This window comes from Podarcis raffonei, chromosome 7, assembly GCF_027172205.1.
Source record: "Podarcis raffonei isolate rPodRaf1 chromosome 7, rPodRaf1.pri, whole genome shotgun sequence".
NCBI classification, from domain to species: domain Eukaryota; kingdom Metazoa; phylum Chordata; class Lepidosauria; order Squamata; family Lacertidae; genus Podarcis; species Podarcis raffonei.
In genome coordinates this window covers 65,399,218-65,418,353 of record NC_070608.1, presented here as the reverse complement: position 1 = coordinate 65,418,353, position 19,136 = coordinate 65,399,218, and the positions used below count along the sequence as shown (strand labels likewise).

The 19,136-nt window shown below is 44.5% G+C and overlaps 1 protein-coding gene across 1 annotated transcript in view; it reads right to left on the bottom strand.

The window, feature by feature from the left end:
* The window catches only part of PXDC1 (PX domain containing 1), a 36,124-nt gene that overhangs the window by 9,716 nt on the left and 7,272 nt on the right, over positions 1-19,136 (bottom strand). The window contains exons 2-3 of the mRNA XM_053397017.1: positions 2,670-2,761; positions 779-896 (exon numbers count right to left, since the gene is read on the bottom strand). Coding sequence (XP_053252992.1) covers positions 779-896; positions 2,670-2,761 — 210 coding nt within the window. The remainder of the gene's footprint in view (positions 1-778; positions 897-2,669; positions 2,762-19,136) is intronic.

The following is a 19,136-nucleotide window of genomic DNA, read 5'->3' as shown; positions in this document are numbered from 1 at the left end:
AACAAAGCTTTACATTGTGCTTTAGAATCAGAGAACTGGAGGGTTTGAAAGGACCACTAGAGTCATCTAATCCACGCCCCCTGTAATGCAGGAATCTTTTGCCCAATGCGGGGCTCAATTCCATGACCCTGTGATGAAGAGTCTCATGCTTTGTCAACTGAGCTGCCCCAGGGAGTCTTTAGTATCATGTCCAAACACAGCCATTATAGAAAGCTGGTGTAGGCAATGTGGTTCCCTCCAGATGTTGTTGGACTACAACTCCCACCCTTCCTGCCACGCTGGCTGGGCCTGTTGCAATCTGGAGTCCAACAAAGTCTGGAGGATGCCACATTGGTTATTTTTGAAAGGGACCTTGGAAGCATCTAACAACATTCGGAAGCATTTTACAGTGGTGGGAGGAACTGCTATTACTCCAACATGTGTTCAGCTCCCTGTGTGACTGTCCTGAACAGTATTATCCAAGATCAGCACACACAAAAACTAGATTACACCCCCTAACCACTTTAGATAATAGCTACTGAAGAGGTTACTTAAGGATTATCACAGCAGCCCAGATCATCTTGTCAATTACCATGTCTCCAGTAGCATCCAGTTTCAAAGATAATTAGAAGGCATGGGGAAACAATGAAGTAATTCTCATTTTTGGAGTAAAATCCTTTGAGAAGCCTTAGAAAGGGGGAGGATAGAGTGGAAGTGACTCTCTTTTGAACCATATGGATGAAGATGGGCAAAACAATAATATTAACTATTGTCGCTAAAGCAGGTTGATAACTCTTACCTGATATTTTAACTGGACTTTGAAAGCTTGGTTGAATTTTATGGACATTGTCGTTTTTTAACACCTGATCTAAGGGAGATCTTTCAAAGAAGGTGAGGACGACTTCTGATCTGGAGTACTGGAGAAAAAGGATAAAAAAGAAAATTATAATTACAAGAGCTCAGGAACAGGAGGAAATCTCATCTGAGAGTTCATTTTCATGGTTGCCTTTATTTACTGAAGAAGCACGTTCTAAGCTTGGGGCCGCAAATGTCAGGGTCAACAAGACACAGTAATGGCAGCCATGCGTGTTTAAACATGGAATTGCCCCAATAATATAGGAAGTGCAAGAGTGGGATCTGGTTTTAACCACAAAGGCAACACATAGATGAAGGGTCCAGGATCCCCTACTTGCCACCTACTTCTTTGCTGCCCCTAGAGAGAAGAACATAAGAAAAGCCTGCTGGGTCACGTCGATGGTGCATCTAGATTGGCATCCTGTTCTCACAGCTCCCAACTAGATGGTTGTGGGACACCAGGGAGCATAACATGAATACAAAAGCATTCTCCCCCCCCCCATAGTTTCCAGCAACTGATATTCAGAAGCATTACTGCCTCTGACGGTGGTTGGTAGGCATCCGTAACTTTATCCTCCATGTCTAATCCACTTTTAATCCAAGTTGGTGGCCTTAACTGCCTCCTATGGGACCAAGTCCCCTGGTCCTAGATCAGGCATAGGCAAACTCGGCCCTCCAGCTGTTTTGGGACTACAACTCCCATCATCCCTAAGGTTAGGGATGATGGGAGTTGTAGTCCAAAAGCATCTGGAGAGCTGAGGTTGTCTATGCCTGTCCTAGATCTTCCAAAATTCAGCCCTATGGGTTGTCCATGGGTTCTGGTGTCATGAGAGAGGGAGAAAAACTTTCTGCTATCCACTTTTCTCCATACCATCAGTTTTAGAAAGTTTTCAAAATGGATGGAAGTTGATTTGAGAGAAAACGCATCCAACAGCAGTTTTCCCCAAGAAGCTCCTGGATAGATGTGGATTGTGGCTACTGTCATGAGTTTGCGGCTTCCAACGCTAGTGTGGCGAGAGCACGGGAGGCAGGATAAATGGTACCCAGCCTACATCCCCCATGAGCTATGCACCATACTGGATAAATCCCGTCACTCCTGTTGGGTCAAATCCTTTTACGAAGATGGAGGGAAGATCGGCCCCATTCCCATGACAGCCCTGCTTCTGTGTCAGCTGTAAATCTACAACGTTTCTCAGGATTTGCTTGACGAATTTGTTTCTGCATTTCTTAGTGGTGACGAAAAGGTGGAATAAACTCTCCCACACAGTATGCACACATAACAACCGCTAGCGTTAAGCAAGCTACATCCAAGCGTCTCTCTCAAATTGCAATGGTAGTGATTTCAATGGGCAATCATTGCAGTGGCTGTTTGACTCAGGGTTGGACTGAATCAGACCACTGGTCCACCAAGTTCACGGTGGTCTGCATCTGCTGGCAGTGGTTTCCTAGGGTTTCAGGCAGGGGATTTCCCAGTCCTACCTGGAGAGACCGGGGCTTGAACTTGGAACCGTCTGCATGCAAAGCAGATGGCGCTACCATTAGGCTACAGCCCTTCCCCAGTGCAGGCTGCCCAATGAATTGAGTTTGACATGAAAAAAAATGCTATTCGCCTATTACCTTTGACGGATTTCCATAAATTCCAAGAATGGATGCAACTGAATGGAATGAGGGATTTATTTAGCAGAAAGAATCAGAAGCCCAGAGACCAAAACAAGGAAAATGACCCATGGGGAAGTTGAGAATACAGAGCTAGTTTATCACAGCTGTTAAGACCACAACCTATAAGGTGGTAGCCCCAGTTTTCATCAGTAAGTCTTTGCATCTGCTCCACTTACCTTCCAAGGCATATTTATAATATTCTTAAGGAGCTTCTCTACTTCGTTAAGCCTGGCCTCTATGTCGTGAGACTCCTTAATGGTGATTAGTCCTGGAAACAAAGAAGATCTGTAAGGAACGTGGGGTGTGGAGGGACCAAACACACAGCATCCTATAGAGGAACCAGCTTTTCATTTTCTTCAGTTATATGCATTCAGGTATACATTTAATGCTGAACCTATCCTAGCCTGAGGACTTCAACATGGCTAAAAATCAATTAGACAGCTGATTTTATTAGAAGGCTATGATGCATATTCCTCAGACCTTTGCTAGATCTAAGCCTGCCCACCATACATCACTATCAAATGAGAGTCTAAAAAGATATATATTAGGTCTTATGGCAATCTGGATTGCATTATGGATACTCCATCTATCATTGGCAGAACACTCAGAAAGCAGCACAAGGGAGGTTCAAAGACCTCAGGTGTAAAGGGTTTCTAAAATTAATCTAAATTTTAGCTTTGTAGAGTGTCCATACAGTTCCACAACTGCAAGGTCACCACTGAGAAGGCCTCCTCTTATTTCCTAGACGTGGCACACACTGATGCTAAGAACATAGGAAGCTACCTTCCACTGAGGCAGCCCATTGGTCCATCTAGCCAGACATTGTCTACCCTGATTGGTGGTGGGTCTGTGGGGTTTCAGATAGAGGACATTTGCAATTCTACCTCAAGATGTTGGGATTGAGCTAGGGACCTGTTTCACACAAGGCAGATGTCCTACCACTGAGCCACAGCTGCTCCCAACCCTTGGTCGACCTTTAAGATTTCTCTGCCCCATGTTTCCATCCTGGGTCACAACTCTGATTCTAGGGAACAGCCGCCTCCATGGAAACTCATCAATGCCAGTTGTTCTGGAACTTGTAGAGGCAGATTAAGACTTAGTTTTAACCAATTTCATTGAACATATATCAGATTGTTATTGCCTTCTTTTAAATGTGTGTTTTTCCGTGTGTGTGTTTTAATTACTGGTTTATGTTACCATGAACTGGCAATGCATGTACCATAAGGGAGAGGCATCTGTGTGAAGCTCACAGTACCTCTGAATGTGTTTTATTTTAAGCCATAGGAATGAATGAACACCACTCATTAATATGAAAAGGAGGGCGTGTCCCAGGGATGATACTGGGATAGGTTTAAGCCTGTTCTCTACTCTTGTTGTCCCAGCCATGCAATATCAAATGGTTGAGAGTCAAACCTAATTCTATCTGCATAGTCCATCCTGGATTCTGTCTCTTTGTCACTTTAGTGTGTGATGCTGAGAAATGGTCTTTTAAAAAGGTATCTGTTCCTATTATCTTATTATGTATCTTGTCTTATGATTTGGTATGCATTTATTGTATTTAATTAAAAGTAAAGCTGGCTTGATGTCAGTGTTAAAGGCAGAGGAGAAGCTCAGGAATCAAAACGCAAAATAAATTTTAGGAAGAGCTGTGACAATCGCATGTGCAATGCATCCAAGCGCTGCTATATGGAGAGACAGATTAAAAATGTCAATTCCACAGCAATTTCCAAGACATCCAGCAGAGAGCAGCATAATGCCATATATTAGCTAGGATTACCTCATAAGGGAAAAGCAACTATATAATATGCAAGCATCCTGAGATCATTTGGCAAAACCATCTTTTTTCTCAAATTTATTTAGTATTTAATGCAAACCACCGTGAGAACTTTTGACTGAAAAGTGATGCAGATGTTTAGGAAGTAAATGAGCAAGCAAAGAGTACAGATCTCTGCCCCAAGGAAATTGCAGTCTAGTTGATGGTGCAGAAAACAAGTAAACAGAGGCTGAAGGAAAAGAAGGGGAGGGTAATATGCCAAGGTTATAACTCACATTTCTGTTTCACTTAGAGACACTAATAAGCAGCAAAGTTGTCTCTAAGTGAAAGCTGCCTATTTATAATCAGACTGCCACCTGGCACAAGTGCAGTTTCAAGAATTCCCTACATGGTGACCTCAAAACCACCTATAGAAACTTTGTTCCATTAATGAAATAGAGCCAGTAAGTGCTAAGAGTAAACTTTTCCACTCCAAAAGCCATAGATAAGATAAGATAAGATAAGATAAGATAAACTTTATACGCATTAGCTAACGGCCATAGCAACATAAAACAAGCAATATATACAAATAAAATATATTTCAAAAAGTAAAAACCGAAAGTTGTTTTTCTCCACCTCTAACCATATAGCACCAGTCTTGAAAGACCTACATGGGCTCCCAGTATGTTTCCAAGCACAATTCAAAGTGTTGGTGCTGACCTTTAAAGCCCTAAATGGCCTCGTTCCAGTATACCTGAAGCAGCGTCTCCACCCTCATCATTCAGCCCAGACACTGTGGTCCAGCTCTGAGGGCCTTCTGGCAGTTCCCTCACTGCGAGAAGTGAGGTTACAGTGAACCAGGCAGAGGGCCTTCTCGGTGGTGGCACCCATCAGATGTCAAGGAAATAAACAACGGTATCTAGACTGCAAGGCACATGTGCTGAATAGGATATCCCAATGGTCTCTTTTGAATGCAAAAGTCCCTTCCAGTGAGGGCTCCTTAAAACCATCTTCTCCAGCCTTTCAGACCATTGAGGTAAGGCTGTTGGGGGGAAGAGAAAAAGCCTTTTCTGTGGTGGCACCCTATTTTTGGAACCTCCTCAGAGTGGCCCACCTAGTATCAACACTGTTCTATTTCAGAACCAGTCAAAGGCATGTTTTCTTTCCTCATCTTTTTTTGGGGGGCATATTTTTGGTTTTTAATATGTCTGGGTTTGGTTTTGTTGCTTTTTAAAATGAAATTTCTATTATCTTTGGAAACAGCTCCGGAAGTTCTGCTGAAGGCTTTTAAATAAATAAATAAAATGTGTCCGCTACTCAGAAATTTCCAGGGTTCGTTGAACAGAAGCAACTGCAATTCAACTACAAGCATGTCCTAACAAATGTTAGCAGCATGTTTGGAAAGAATTTTCCCTTAGGTTAGATTAACTGAATGTGGAAGTGTTTTAGAGGGGTGGGGCCGCAGGTTGGCTTGTGTCATAGTTACGTGCTTGCTCAGATATCTGGGTGGGGTCATTTAAGTGTGTCTCGTTACATTTATGCCTTGATCTGCATGCACTGCTATCATGGTATACAGACTCTGACTGCTTCTAGCTTGCTATAATCTCCAAGCTGTGAACTATGTTTGGGTTGTTGGATTGGAGGAGGACACTCAGTTGTACAGACTTTAAGGCTCAGAGCCACTGCAGCCCCTTAATCCACAATACATTTTAGAAAGTGGCTTGCCTGTCTGTCTGTTCTCTGTGCATTCGGGTGCCTCTCGAGATATCATCGCAAACTCAGCAAGCGGGTTCCAGAAGCGAGAGAGGCTGTGTCTTCATTTGGATGCCGCACGGCATTTTAAATCAAGATGGCAGACCAAAATGTGACTTTGGTATGACTTCTCCCAATTTTGGACGTGATGGGTCCAAACTCACAAATTACACTATTCATCATTATTTTTCACCACAGAAATCCCGGGCAGCACTCACATGGGCATAGCCAGGATTTGGGGGGGGGGCAGAACCGATGTGATTGGTCAGTTAGTTAAGTACTTCTATTATTTTACTTGATCTGGGGGAGGGCAGCTGCCCCCTGCTCCCCCTTGGCTACTCCCATGGCGCTGGGCACTCCTGCTAGTACTGTTAACAAAGGTCTTATAATGACCACCTACTTGCACTTTGCCAAATTCTGGACGAAATTTGGGTGAGATGCAAAGAATTGCCTGTTGAGAGTTCCTCTCAACCCCAGAACTATAGTTCCCAAGCACTATAGGAAGAGGGAATAACTACTCAAATCAAGTTAAGAATGCAGTCCTGAGCTCATCTATCAGGAAGTAAGTTTCACTGAGCTCAAAGGGGCTTACATCTGAGTAAACCTATTTAGGATTACAGTGCACGCACATAGCCATCAGTGAAGCTGATGGCAGCAGTGAGCAAATCCCCTTGAAAAGAATAAGTGGCAAGTGTATTTGTTTGCAACACTCCTTGTCTGGTGGCATTAAATGACATAATACAATTGGTAGGTGGACAGAGTTTGGTAGAAATGGCCACACAGGCCAAATGAGGCCTGTGAGATGGAAGGTCCTCACCCCCTAGACCAGACTCTCAATACAATGATGAACTTCAGGGGGGAAATGATAGCTGTAGCATTCATACAGTTACAAAATTCTACAGTGTCATCTTGGGTATCTTTACAAGCAAATCGCTGAAATTTGTTTCCTAGTTTACTCTCTAGTAGAAACCATCTTCCAGGAGAAACCATCTTCCAAACCTGTGAGCAAAAAAACACCCCCCCAGAGCTCTTCTTATATTAAGTACCTAAAATTAGCAACTCTGTGGTCAGATAGTTTGGAAAGAATAAAACTGCTTTGACATATATGAGTATCCGTCTCCAAACTGTCAAACATGAGAAATGTTACCCAACTTCATTGTTACATGGGTAAAACTTGCTGAAAGAGCAAGAAGATTTGTGTTGTTCTCTGTGGGCATTTTGTCTGAAAGAAAATTACAGCATTTACAGCTGTCATTTGAAATTACAGTTAACAGCCGTCTTTGAAACTGCAAACTTCTTCCATACCTCATAGCCTCCTCTGTTACATATAATTTCAGAAGTGTGAGGAACTATGTTTAATGTCATCGCGCTTAGTCAAACTTACTGAGGCGCCAAGTCATCCCGTAATCATGAGAAACACCACATCAGCTTCACGTCTCTCTTCTGGGCTTTCACAAAATGGTGCCCAGATACTTCCAAGCTAATCTCCAGAACCGTAATGCAAAAAAACTTGCTCTTTTAAAGGTGAGATTCTGAAAATGCAGAATCCCACCAAATTCCATAGTTCTGCAACATGTTTAGAGAACTGCATGATACAGAGCCCTGTGGATTATATAGGTTCCCATATCATTTTTGCTATGATCATTTATATACTTGCAAGGTTGTTCTTTAGTCGTTTAGTCATGTCCAACTCTTTGTGACCCCATGGACCAGAGCACGCCAGGCACTCCTGTCTTCCACTGCCTCCCGCAGTTTGGTCAAACCCATGCTAGTAGCTTCAAGAACACTGTCCAATCATCTCGTCCTCTGTCGTCCCCTTCTCCTTGTGCCCTCCATCTTTCCCAACATCAGGGTCTTTTCCAGGGAGTCTTCTCTTCTCATGAGGTGGCCAAAGTATTGGAGCCTCAGCTTCAGGATCTGTCCTTCCAGTGAGCACTCAGGGCTGATTTCCTTAAGAATGGATAGGTTTGATCTTCTTGCAATCCATGGGACTCTCAAGAGTCTCCTACTTGCAAGGTAAAGGTAAAGGCAAAGGCAAAGGGACCCCTGACCATTAGGCCCAGTCGTGACCGACACTGGGGTTGTGGCGCTCATCTCTCTTTATTGGCCGAGGGAGCCGGCGTACAGCTTCCGGGTCATGTGGCCAGCATGACTAAGCCGCTTCTGGCGAACCAGAGCAGCGTACGGAAACGCCGTTTACCTTCCCACTGGAGTGGTACCTATTTATCTACTTGTACTCTGACGTGCTTTCGAACTGCTAGGTTGGCAGGAGCAGGGACCAAGCAATGGGAGCTCACCCTGTTGCGGGGATTCAAACCGCCGACCTTCTGATCAGCAAGTCCTAGGCTCTGTGGTTTAACCCACAGCGCCACCCATGTCCCATTTGCAAGGTAGGTAAAGGTAAAAGGTAAAGGACCGCTGGATGATTATGTCCAGTCAAAGGTGACTATGGGGTTGCAGCACTCATCTTGCTTTTCCGGCTGAGGAAGTTGGCCTTTGTCCAGACAGCTTTCCAGGTCATGTGGCCAGCATGACTAAACCACTTTTGGTGCAACGGAACACTGTGACGGAAACCAAAGCGCACAGAAACGCTATTTACTTTCCCCCCACAGCAGTACCTATTTATGTGCTTGCACTGCTGTGCTTTTGAACTGCTAGGTTGGCAGGAGCTGGGACAGAGCAACGGGAGCTCACCCCGTTACGGAGATTCAAATCGCTGACCTTCTGAACGGCAAGCCCAATGAAATGAAATTAGGAAAGGAGTGCCACAGCTGATTCTTAAAATGGTGAAGATGACTTTAAAAGAAGATTGGGCAAATTTATGGAAGATAAGGCTACCAGTAGCCACTAGGCATGATGGCTATGTTCCTCCTCCGCTGTATGCCTCTGAATATAAATTGCTGGAAATCACAAGTCGAGAGCGCTGGTCGGATACAGTGAGAATGGACTGCTGAACTAGATGGACCTTATATGTGATCTACCAGGGTTCATCTTACATTCCTTTTAAGACTGCAGTGAGATGGGGCTCTGAAAGGCTTTTGCAAGTCTCCTCCCTCTTCCCTATTGAAGTCCCTGAGACCAGGAACTTCAAAGGGAAGAAGGAAGAAACCTGCAAAAGCATTTGCAGGTCTCCCCTGCTTTAAGTCCCCAATCTTGTGCCAATCTCACTCTGATCTTTAATTGTTGCTCATTAGCTGATGGATGAAGAATAAACCCTAGGCTATGGGATCCTGTTCCCAACGGGATAAAACCCTGTCCGTCTCTCACCCATCAGATGGTGGGCAGAGTTTGGGGAAATGGCATTGGTCCATGGACTCAAGATTCTCCAGCCCTGTTATAGTGGGATGTTCCTGCAAGCACCAGCAACAGCTAACTGAAAGGGGGGTAGATTTGCTGCCAGGGGGAGAGGTAAAGCATGAAGAAAGCTTTGCTGTGGAGAGATAGCTGTGCTTCTCTTCGGCAAGGTTAAAATCAGGCAAGATGTGCCCTCTTTGCCCAGATCCAATGACCATCTTTTGCATGCGCTAGGCATCCTGCATGCACGGAACAGGTACACTGTTCACACAGAACCTCACAGAATCCTGCTATGAACTGGAAAACAAAAGTAGATATTTGTATTCTGTGCATGGGAACACATGAGATCTTGTTGCAGGAGACAGGCAAGGCCTGCAGATTCACTACCATATATACAATGTGAATGCATGTTTATATTTACGTACTGCACACAGTCAATGCTGCTATGACATTTTCATGGCTGGATATGTAAACAAACTCCTGAATAAATTATAGCAATTAAAGGTATATCTTTATACTTTTACTTAGGCCTCTCTTTCTGTTTTCATACTATTCCTTTATAACACAATGCTAACCATGATTACAAGTGGCGCTGTGGGTTAAACCACTGAGCCTAGGACTTGCTGATCAGAAGGTCGGCGGTTCGAATCCCCGTGACGGGGTGAGCTCCCGTTGCTTGGTCCCTGCTCCTGCCAACCTAGCAGTTCAAAAGCATGTCAAAGTGCAAGTAGATAAATAGGTACCGCTCCAGTGGGAAGGTAAATGGCGTTTCCGTGCGCTGCTCTGGTTCTCCAGAAGCAGCTTAGTCATGCTGGCCACATGACCCAGAAGCTGTACGCCGGCTCCCTCGGCCAATAAAGCGAGATGAGCGCCGCAACCCCAGAGTCGGTCACGACTGGACCTAATGGTCAGGGGTCCCTTTACCTTTTACTGCACACAGTAGGAGTTCTGTAAAGAGCCATTTCAGGGTGCATTTCTACAAACCAAGTATCTCAGCAATTGCATACTTCAATAGCAGCCACTTTCCATCACTGTCAAAGACACTAGGACATTTTCTGTCAAGGCTGAAACTTAATGGGTAGGGTAATTTGATGGAGGAAGCATTGGTCCAGACAGTAAGATTGTTTTAATGGTCACGTGCCAATTTAACCATGGACTTCATAAACCCAGAATTTCACTGGCTTTCTTCTGTCTCCCTGGTGAGTGCCAAAACTCTTCTAATTGGAAGAGTCATTTCCATAGAGGAAACTGAGTATGTTGACACAGTGTCAGCTCACTGAATTAATTTTGAGTGATGGAATAGCAAAGAAATGAATTCTGAATAAAGCACAGCATTCTACATTGCCTGACTGGAATGCACAAGTGAAAATTTGTAGCAGTTGGTCATTATATAAATGGGATCTGAATATTTGTTTAAGTTCTAATTCGGCTCCATCAAGAGATGAGGAATGAATATTCACAAATGGAGTTTGATGCTCAACTGCTGCATTTTATGGGTGTGTGTTTGGACCCAAATTCTCAAAACAGCCGTAGTTTGCTCCAGCAGGAGATTCAGGACAGAATTCCTCCACTTCTGTATTATCTGCACTCACTGGAAAGTCAGATGACTTCTCACCAAGTTAACAGTCCAGTGTACAGAAAGGGAAGTGCTAAATTTACACATCTTCCATCAACTATAATCTCATACTATGTCCCCTTCCAACTCCTCTTTGCTGGGGCAAAGTTATATACTAAGGGAGCAATCCTAACCATGGGAAACCATGGAGGTCCAATTGCAACTACGTGGAGACTTCTGGGCAGCAGGTTGGCAACCACAGTTTAAAGACCTCTGCCTTAGTCCATAGTTAATGCATTTCCATTTCCTCTGTGTGTGTTTCTGCTTCTTGCATATTGGAACAAGTGAGCTGCTGTAAGAAGCAAGCTACAGTCAAGCAATGTACTGTAGTTTTCCATGTATAAGACGAGGTTTCTTTTACTGTAAAATAATCTCCCAAAAATGGGGGCGTCTTATACACTGCTCCTCTTATACACGGGTAGTGGGTAGGGGTGACCGATGATTGGTTGCAGCCGCGAGCTGCAGATTGTCATTGGCGATTTGGTGTGTGATTGTTGGCTGAGTCAAAGGCTGCTTTGTATTGGCTGATACTGTGTTAAATGGATGCGTGATTGGTTGCTGTGGCAAGGGCTGTTGTGGATTTGCAGCCACTGCAGCAATTGGGCTTACGATTTCCTTCCGCTGTTGGCGATCGGGCAGACTCATTTTGCAAACGCAGGTGATTGTTAGCAAACCACGCCAGCAATTATAACCGTCGGGTTAGTGATGGGTTAGCTCAACTCCGGTCAATCCTCTGGTTCATCCCCAAAAAGCTCAACAACTTTGAGCCATCCTCTCCCCAAAAGTGGTGCTGTGGGTTAAACCACAGAGCCTAGGACTTGCTGATCAGAAGGTTGGCGGTTCGAATCCCCGTGACAGGGTGAGCTCCCGTTGCTCGATCCCTGCTCCTGCCAACTTAGCAGTTGGAAAGCACTCTTAAGTGCAAGTAGATAAATAGGTACTGCTCTGGCGGGAAGGTAAACGATGTTTCTGTGTGCTGCTCTGGTTTGCCAGAAGCGGCTTAGTCATGCTGGCCACATGACCCGGAAGCTGTACGCTGGCTCCCTCGGCCAATAAAGCGAGATGAGCGCCGCAACCCCAGAGTCGGTCACGACTGGACCTAATGGTCAGGTGTCCCTTTACCTTTACTCCCCAAAAAGTTCAACAACTCTGGGCCATTTTCTTAATCTGGAGTCCCCCAAAATAGGGTGCGTCCTATACAAGGGGTGTGTCTTATACATGGAAAAGTACGGTATGTGAGCTCACAGAATCATAGAAGGGATCCTGAGGGTCACTTAGTCCAACCCCCTGGTGAATAAAAGTTGTGGTGACCATAACCTAGGTTTAAGGTGGCATTTGACACCTAGCTCATATACCCGAGGTTCTAACACTGCTCTAAGGTCACCTCTAGACTGTTGGTGTTTTGCAGGATGGATTCAAGTGCATATTGGAAATTTAGGTTTGCAGCATTAAAGTAGATGATAGTGTTCTGTTGCCCTGGTGCAACAAATTCCCTTTAAAAAACAACAACAGACTTTTTACAGTAAGGAAAGTGATGGGGGAACACAGTGAAAGGGACGGACTAAACAATTGCTTAATAGGAAGGTGCATAACCAACCACACAAACAAATCAGAATGGGTTCAGGATGAATGCTCACTATCCTATCACCTCCCTGCGAACAAATCAGAGCAAATGCTCAAAAAAGATTGGACACAGTCCAACCAGTAAGTAAGCTTTGTGCAAACAAATCTGGATTTACTGCCCCATAAACAGGTCATCTAGGGGAGCCCTGGATGTGACAGGGGAGAGGAATATTTCACTCTGAAGACAGATAACTTCCTTCTCTCTCTCTCTAGGATTGCCAAGTCCTGATGCCGCTGTATCTTTGGGAGTTGAATTTCATCAAAATTTGGAGCAGAATTCAGGATGTCACAAAAAGCTGCACATCACAGCAAATATTGTAGATTTTGATAGCTTAGCTCAGACTAGTAATGTGAGTAAAGATTGTATCCAGGTAACTCTGCGGTGAAGCTTTCTAAACATTTGTTCTCTCTTTTTTCCTTTTCAGGAAACTCAAGCCTAGCATATACAGTGGTACCTCGGGTTAAGAACTTAATTTGTTCCGGAGGTCCATCCTTAACCTGAAACCGTTCTTAACCTGACGTACCACTTTAGCTAATGGGGCCTCCCGCTGCCGCCACACAATTTCTGTTCTCATCCTGAAGCAAAGTTCTTAACCTGAGGTACTATTTCTGGGTTAGAGGAGTCTGTAACCTGAACCTGAAGTGTCTGTAACCTGAGGTACCACTGTAGTGGGCACACAGCTAGCTTTAAAAAGAAGGAGGAGGACTAGTAACCTCTGTGACTTTGTTTTGCAAGCCTGGCTCAGTTACAAAGTCAACGTATTCAAGTAACCTTGTGACAACATAAATCAGCTAAAAAAACTATTGTCTTGTTCCCAGTACAGTGGTACCTAGGGTTACAGACGCTTCAGGTTACAGACTCCGCTAACCCAGAAATAGTACCTCTGGTTAAGAACTTTGCTTCAGGATGAGAACAAAAATCGTGCAGCGGTGGCTTGGTAGCAGCGGAAGGCCCCATTAGCTAAAGTGGTACCTCAGGTTAAGAACAGTTTCAGGTTAAGAACGGACCTCCGGAACGAATTAAGTACTTAACCCGAGGTACCACTGTAAATTCAAAATGATTGGCAGCACATCATTAAGATCTTTTTACCAGGTCACTTAAAAGCAAGTAATTCATAACAAAAGATACAAACTGGCTCCTTTTTCGGCAAGCTGCACTGCCAGGGTGTGCAGCCCATGCCATATTAAAAACAACAACTCCTTGCAAAGGAGAACGAGGCAGCCAAAAACTTACTTTCAGCTAGATAATTAAAGAGCCAGAGCCTTTGTTTGCCGGACAAAGATTCTGAGCAGGCTCCGTTAATGCACTGTTGACACTGCCGACAATAAAATGTGTCACAACTGATGCGGGGCATCAACTGTGAAGCTATCTTTACTGCCACAGCATAGCAACTGCAGCCGCTGCCTTTGGAAATGCTTGGTTTGCTTCAACAAAGTTACAGACTGCCAGGAGACAAGGAGAAACCTGTAGAACAGCGTACATGCCTAATGCATACAGTGGTACCTTGGGTTAAGTACTTAATTCATTCCAGAGGTCTGTTCTTAACCTGAAACTGTTCTTAACCTGAAGCACCACTTTAGCTAATGGGGCCTCCTGCTGCTGCTGTGCTGCCGGAACACAATTTCTGTTCTCATCTTGAAGCAAAGTTCTTAACCTGAGGTACTATTTCTGGGTTAGCGGAGTCTGTAACCTGAAGCGTATGTAATCCGAGGTACCACTGTATGTACAAATGCTCTTCACCACTATGGAAGAGCCCAAAATTGTTGAGCGCTTTTATTTCTTTTACAAGAACGCCAAAAATCCATGATGTTTCGATTGACTTGTCTAAGTTCCAGGACCACCTTTCGGAAATTCCCCTCAGCCATCAATTCCACCTTTGAAATCCAGGTAATGTCCGGGAAAATCTGGACATATGGCAGCCCTAACTTCAGCTATCCAGAAAAACACTGTAGTACTCTGTAGTGTTGACTCCTTAACTGCTGTGGCAAAAAGTCACAATTCAAATTCCAGGGTAGTGGAGTTGTACTTTTGGGCACCTAGACTGTGTAGACACTATACCTTTAAAGCACATTCAAAACACACCCTTTCCCCCAAATAATTCTGGACAATACAGTTTACCTCTCACAGAGCTAAAACTCCCAGCAACCCTTAACAAATTAGAGTGCCCAGAATTCTTTGAAGAGGAAAATCTGCTCCAAATGTGCCTTAGAGTCCAAACACCACAACTTACTAAATACTATCTAAACATCAAGATTTGAACCAACTAGTTTGGAATCCAGGGTTGAAATCCCTGCTCAGCCCTGGGCCATTCACAATCTCTGGCTGCATCTACACAGCCTTGGTGAAGATTTGATGTTTTCATCCCCAAAAAGTTTTTGATTTGAGTTTCTACTGAAATGAGGCTGCATTTTAATGTTGTATTTTAATCTTGTTTCTATGTTGTATTTTAATCAATTGTTGTTATACTTGGTGTTGGCTGCCCTGAGCCCGGTCTTGGCAGGGGAGGGCAGGGTATAAATAAAACAACTTCTTCTTCTTCTTCTTCTTCTTCTTCTTCTTCTTATTATTATTATTATTATTATTATTATTATTATTATCATCATCATCATCATTATTTATCAGTATATAAAAAAACTCTGAAAAAACCCTCACAATGGAAAAATTCATACAGTTTTACAGCACCATCTGGTGTCACAGTGTTATAACGCACTGTATTTTACTAATTAGGGGACGCGGGTGGCGCTGTGGGTTAAAGCCTCAGTGCCTAGGGCTTGCTGATCGAAAGGTCGGCGGTTCGAATCCCCGCGGCGGGGTGCGCTCCCGTTGCTCAGTCCCAGCGCCTGCCAACCTAGCAGTTTGAAAGCACCCCCAGGTGCAAGTAGATAAATAGGAACCGCTTACTAGCGGGAAGGTAAACGGCGTTTCCGTTTGCGGCTCTGGCTCGCCAGAGCAGCGATGTCACGCTGGCCACGTGACCCGGAAGTGTCTCTGGACAGCGCTGGCCCCCGGCCTCTTAAGTGAGATGGGCGCACAACCCTAGAGTCTGTCAAGACTGGCCCGTACGGGCAGGGGTACCTTTACCTTTACCTTTACCTATTTTACTAATACAAGGGACGCGGGTGGCGCTGTGGGTTAAACCACAGAGCCTAGGACTTGCCGATCAGAAGGTCGGCGGTTTGAATCCCCGCGACGGGGTGAGCTCCCGCTGCTCGGTCCCTGCTCCTGCCAACCTAGCAGTTCAAAAGCACTTCAGAGTTGTTGTTGTCTAGTTGTTTAGTCATGTCCAACTCTTTGTGACCCCATGGGCCAGAGCACGCCAGGCACTCCTGTCTTCAGAGTGCAAGTAGATAAATAGGTACCACTCCGCAGGGAAGGTAAACGGTGTTTCCTTGCACTGCTCTGGTTCGCCAGAAGCGGCTTAGTCCTGCTGGCCACATGACCCGGAAGCTGTATGCCGGCTCCCTCAGCCAATAAAGCGAGATGAGCGCCGCAACCCCAGAGTCAGCCATGACTGGACCTAATGGTCAGGGGTCCCTTTACCTTTTTTATTTTACTAATACAGTGGAACCTCGGTTTTCAAGCATCTCGGAAGTCGAATGTTTCGGCTTTCGAATGCCAGAAGTAACTGCTTTGGTTTTCGAATGCTTTTCAAAAGCCGAACATGCCACGCAGCTTCCCTTTTGAGTTTCCCTATTGTTTTGAGGCTTCCGTGTTGAGTTTTCAGTTTTTGAACATTTCGGAAGTCAAATGGTCTTGTGGAACGGATTACATTCGAAAACCGAGGTTCCCATGTATAGCTGAAAGTCTCAGCCCAATGTACCTCACAAAGTGGTTGTTGAGGAGGAGAACAATGTACATCACCTTGAGTTCCTCAGAGGACAGGTGCGATAATAATGAACAAAATAAGGCTGCTATAGGAAACAAATGACTTCTTAAAAAATGGCCTGCATGATTTGATTCCTACCAAGTTGTACAACCCACCAGCTCTCTTCAAGTGGTCTGCCTGACATTGCTCCATCCCCAGTGTTCGAAATTAGCCAGGAGCCAGGCACATTTTGCACCTGGATATCAACCACTGGGGACCAAGTGAAGATGCTTGGGTGCCAGGATGGGGCCTGACATCTCCACCATCTGAGGGTCATTGGATCTGGACTGTTTCCACACACTAATACCCCACCCTGTAGATGTCTACCAGTTATAATTTATCTGCACACTCGGAATGAATTTCTGGAACCAAAGTGCTTTTTCTGTGTAGCCTGAGAAGGAGCACTGAACAGCGCTGGTCTTCACTGACCTCATCACACTGTCCTGCCCGCAAAGTGGTAGGAATAGGCCAATATATATGTAGACCAGTGTTAGAAACTGAGATATGAAAGCTAGGAGCGAAATGGCACCTGAAACCTAGGTTATGGGCACAACAATGGAATGTCTAGGCACACTTTTTAATAACAAGAATACAAAGCTGAAAATGAATGAACTGCAGCTAAAATATTATATTCATTTTTCACATGGTCCGGTCCTTCCCCTGCCCAACCCCCTAATATTTTAAAGAGGGTCTCTTCTCCAGTCTTCAGAGAGTAGCTGGAAGTGGGGAGGCAGAAAAGGGTCCTCCTTTCCTTCCACTCTGCAGTTTTAATCTGAAATCTTAGGCACAGTACTGCGCCCAGAGCTCAGAAACTGCTCGCGCTAATGAAATTCCCAGTTGCAAAATGCGCCTAGAACAATGAGAGTTTCGAACACTGATGTGGTATGTCCCTGGATGAAGTTCTCAAAGTTCTAAACCCAGCTCAAGGTTGTCATCTGAACTAGCCAGATGTTTAACTGAGAATCCATCACTGTCCGTAAAAAATAAGACTCTAGAACAGCAGTTCTCAACCTGTGGGTCCCCAGATGTTGTTGGACTACAACTCCCATCATCCCTGAGCTCTGGCCTTGCTAGCTAGGGGTGATGGGAGTTGTAGTTCAACAACATCTGGGGACCTACAGGTTGAGAAAGGCTGCTCTAGAGCCATCTTATCCCAAAATGGGCAACTATACATTCTGTTCTGGCAACTGTGACCTTGGTTTAACGAGCCATTTGGTGCCTAGCTTATATATCCGAGTTTCTGACACTGCCCATGCCAACACATAACATCACCTTCACAGAATTAGAGAGGCAACAAAACATTTGAACCCCTTCACACATTAAGTGAATATACCCTTATCTGCACTGTACATGTAAAGCCATATCATACACAGCAGATGAAGCTCAACTGCATCCTCTCTGAAGTCTCCGCAACACGCAAGTCCTCCCTTGGTCTGCATATATTCTTCCACTGATAATAATGGGCAGCATTTTGCTAGTTCGCAATAATAGTGCGCCTCCAATAATTCTTTTTATCCAAGGGCCATTTGTCCGAATGCAAAATCTTTGTAAGTGAACAATTGCTGAGGATCAGGCAAAGAAAGAAAGAAACATGAAACACCCTGTATATAATAACCATGTTTGAATCACATATATTAAATGGTGATATACATCTGGGTCAGTCTCAGGAGATAAAAGTCACCCAAGAGGTTTTATGTTCCCAGCCAGAAAAGAAAAGAAAAGAAAAAGCAGTGTACAATAAATTAGCCCACTAAAAGATATTAACAAGAGATACTGTGTACACAGTATCACAGTGTTAGTGAAGTTTTGGGTGGTGACCATGTGGAAAGATATCAAACGTATTCATTTGCTGTAAGTGAATCCATAAGGATTTGAATGTTTGCCTGTTAGCCATACAACTTCTTGCCCTGCAAATTTTCATTAACATTTGAGAGAGAATACAAAACAAGCTATATAAACCCAAGGAATAGATAGCTTTTCGTGCATACTTTATTGAACAAATTGCTACTAGCAAAGGGCTATGCAAATGGATGGTATTCTTTAAAGTTTGCTGTAACTCCTGACACCTTCATTTCGCCTTATCAACAGGAATCCCAAAATAAACAGGCACTTCGTCTGTTCTCTGTGCCTCACGTTAGAATCACAGATCCATACTAACTAACAGCAGCTGTCTTGGGTATATCAGACAGGAATATTTTCTGAGCTGTACCTGGAGATTGAATCTGGGGCCTTTAAAAACAAAATGAATAGAACTACGGCACTATTCGATGGTACTACATGGTATGAGGTCACATGCAAGTCACTGGGAAGCTAGGAAATAAGACTCCCCCCCCCCCAGGAGACCAAATACACACCCACAATCTGATGTGCAAACGGCAGAAAAGCAAGAATGCTTGCAAAGTATTTTAGAAAAACAAACCCGATTGGGTTCGTCTCCAGGTTTCAGCAGCAGTGCTCCAGACCTGTCTGCAGGGGGCGCTTCAGGACAGTGAGTCCCAGCCAAATTCCTCCCTCCCTCCCTCCCTCCCTCCCTCTGCCAGCAAAGCACAAACCAACGTGGAAACAACTTCACATTTCCAAGATCACAAAAGGAAACAACAGCCCAAAAACAATGCAGTGAAGATTGAAGTGGCAGAAGCAGAGCAGAATGAAATAGTCCAAATACTTCAGGGGGTGGGAGCAGTAGCGGTGGTTAGGGGAGGATTCCATTAGAGGCAGAGAATGAAGAAACTTGACTAGT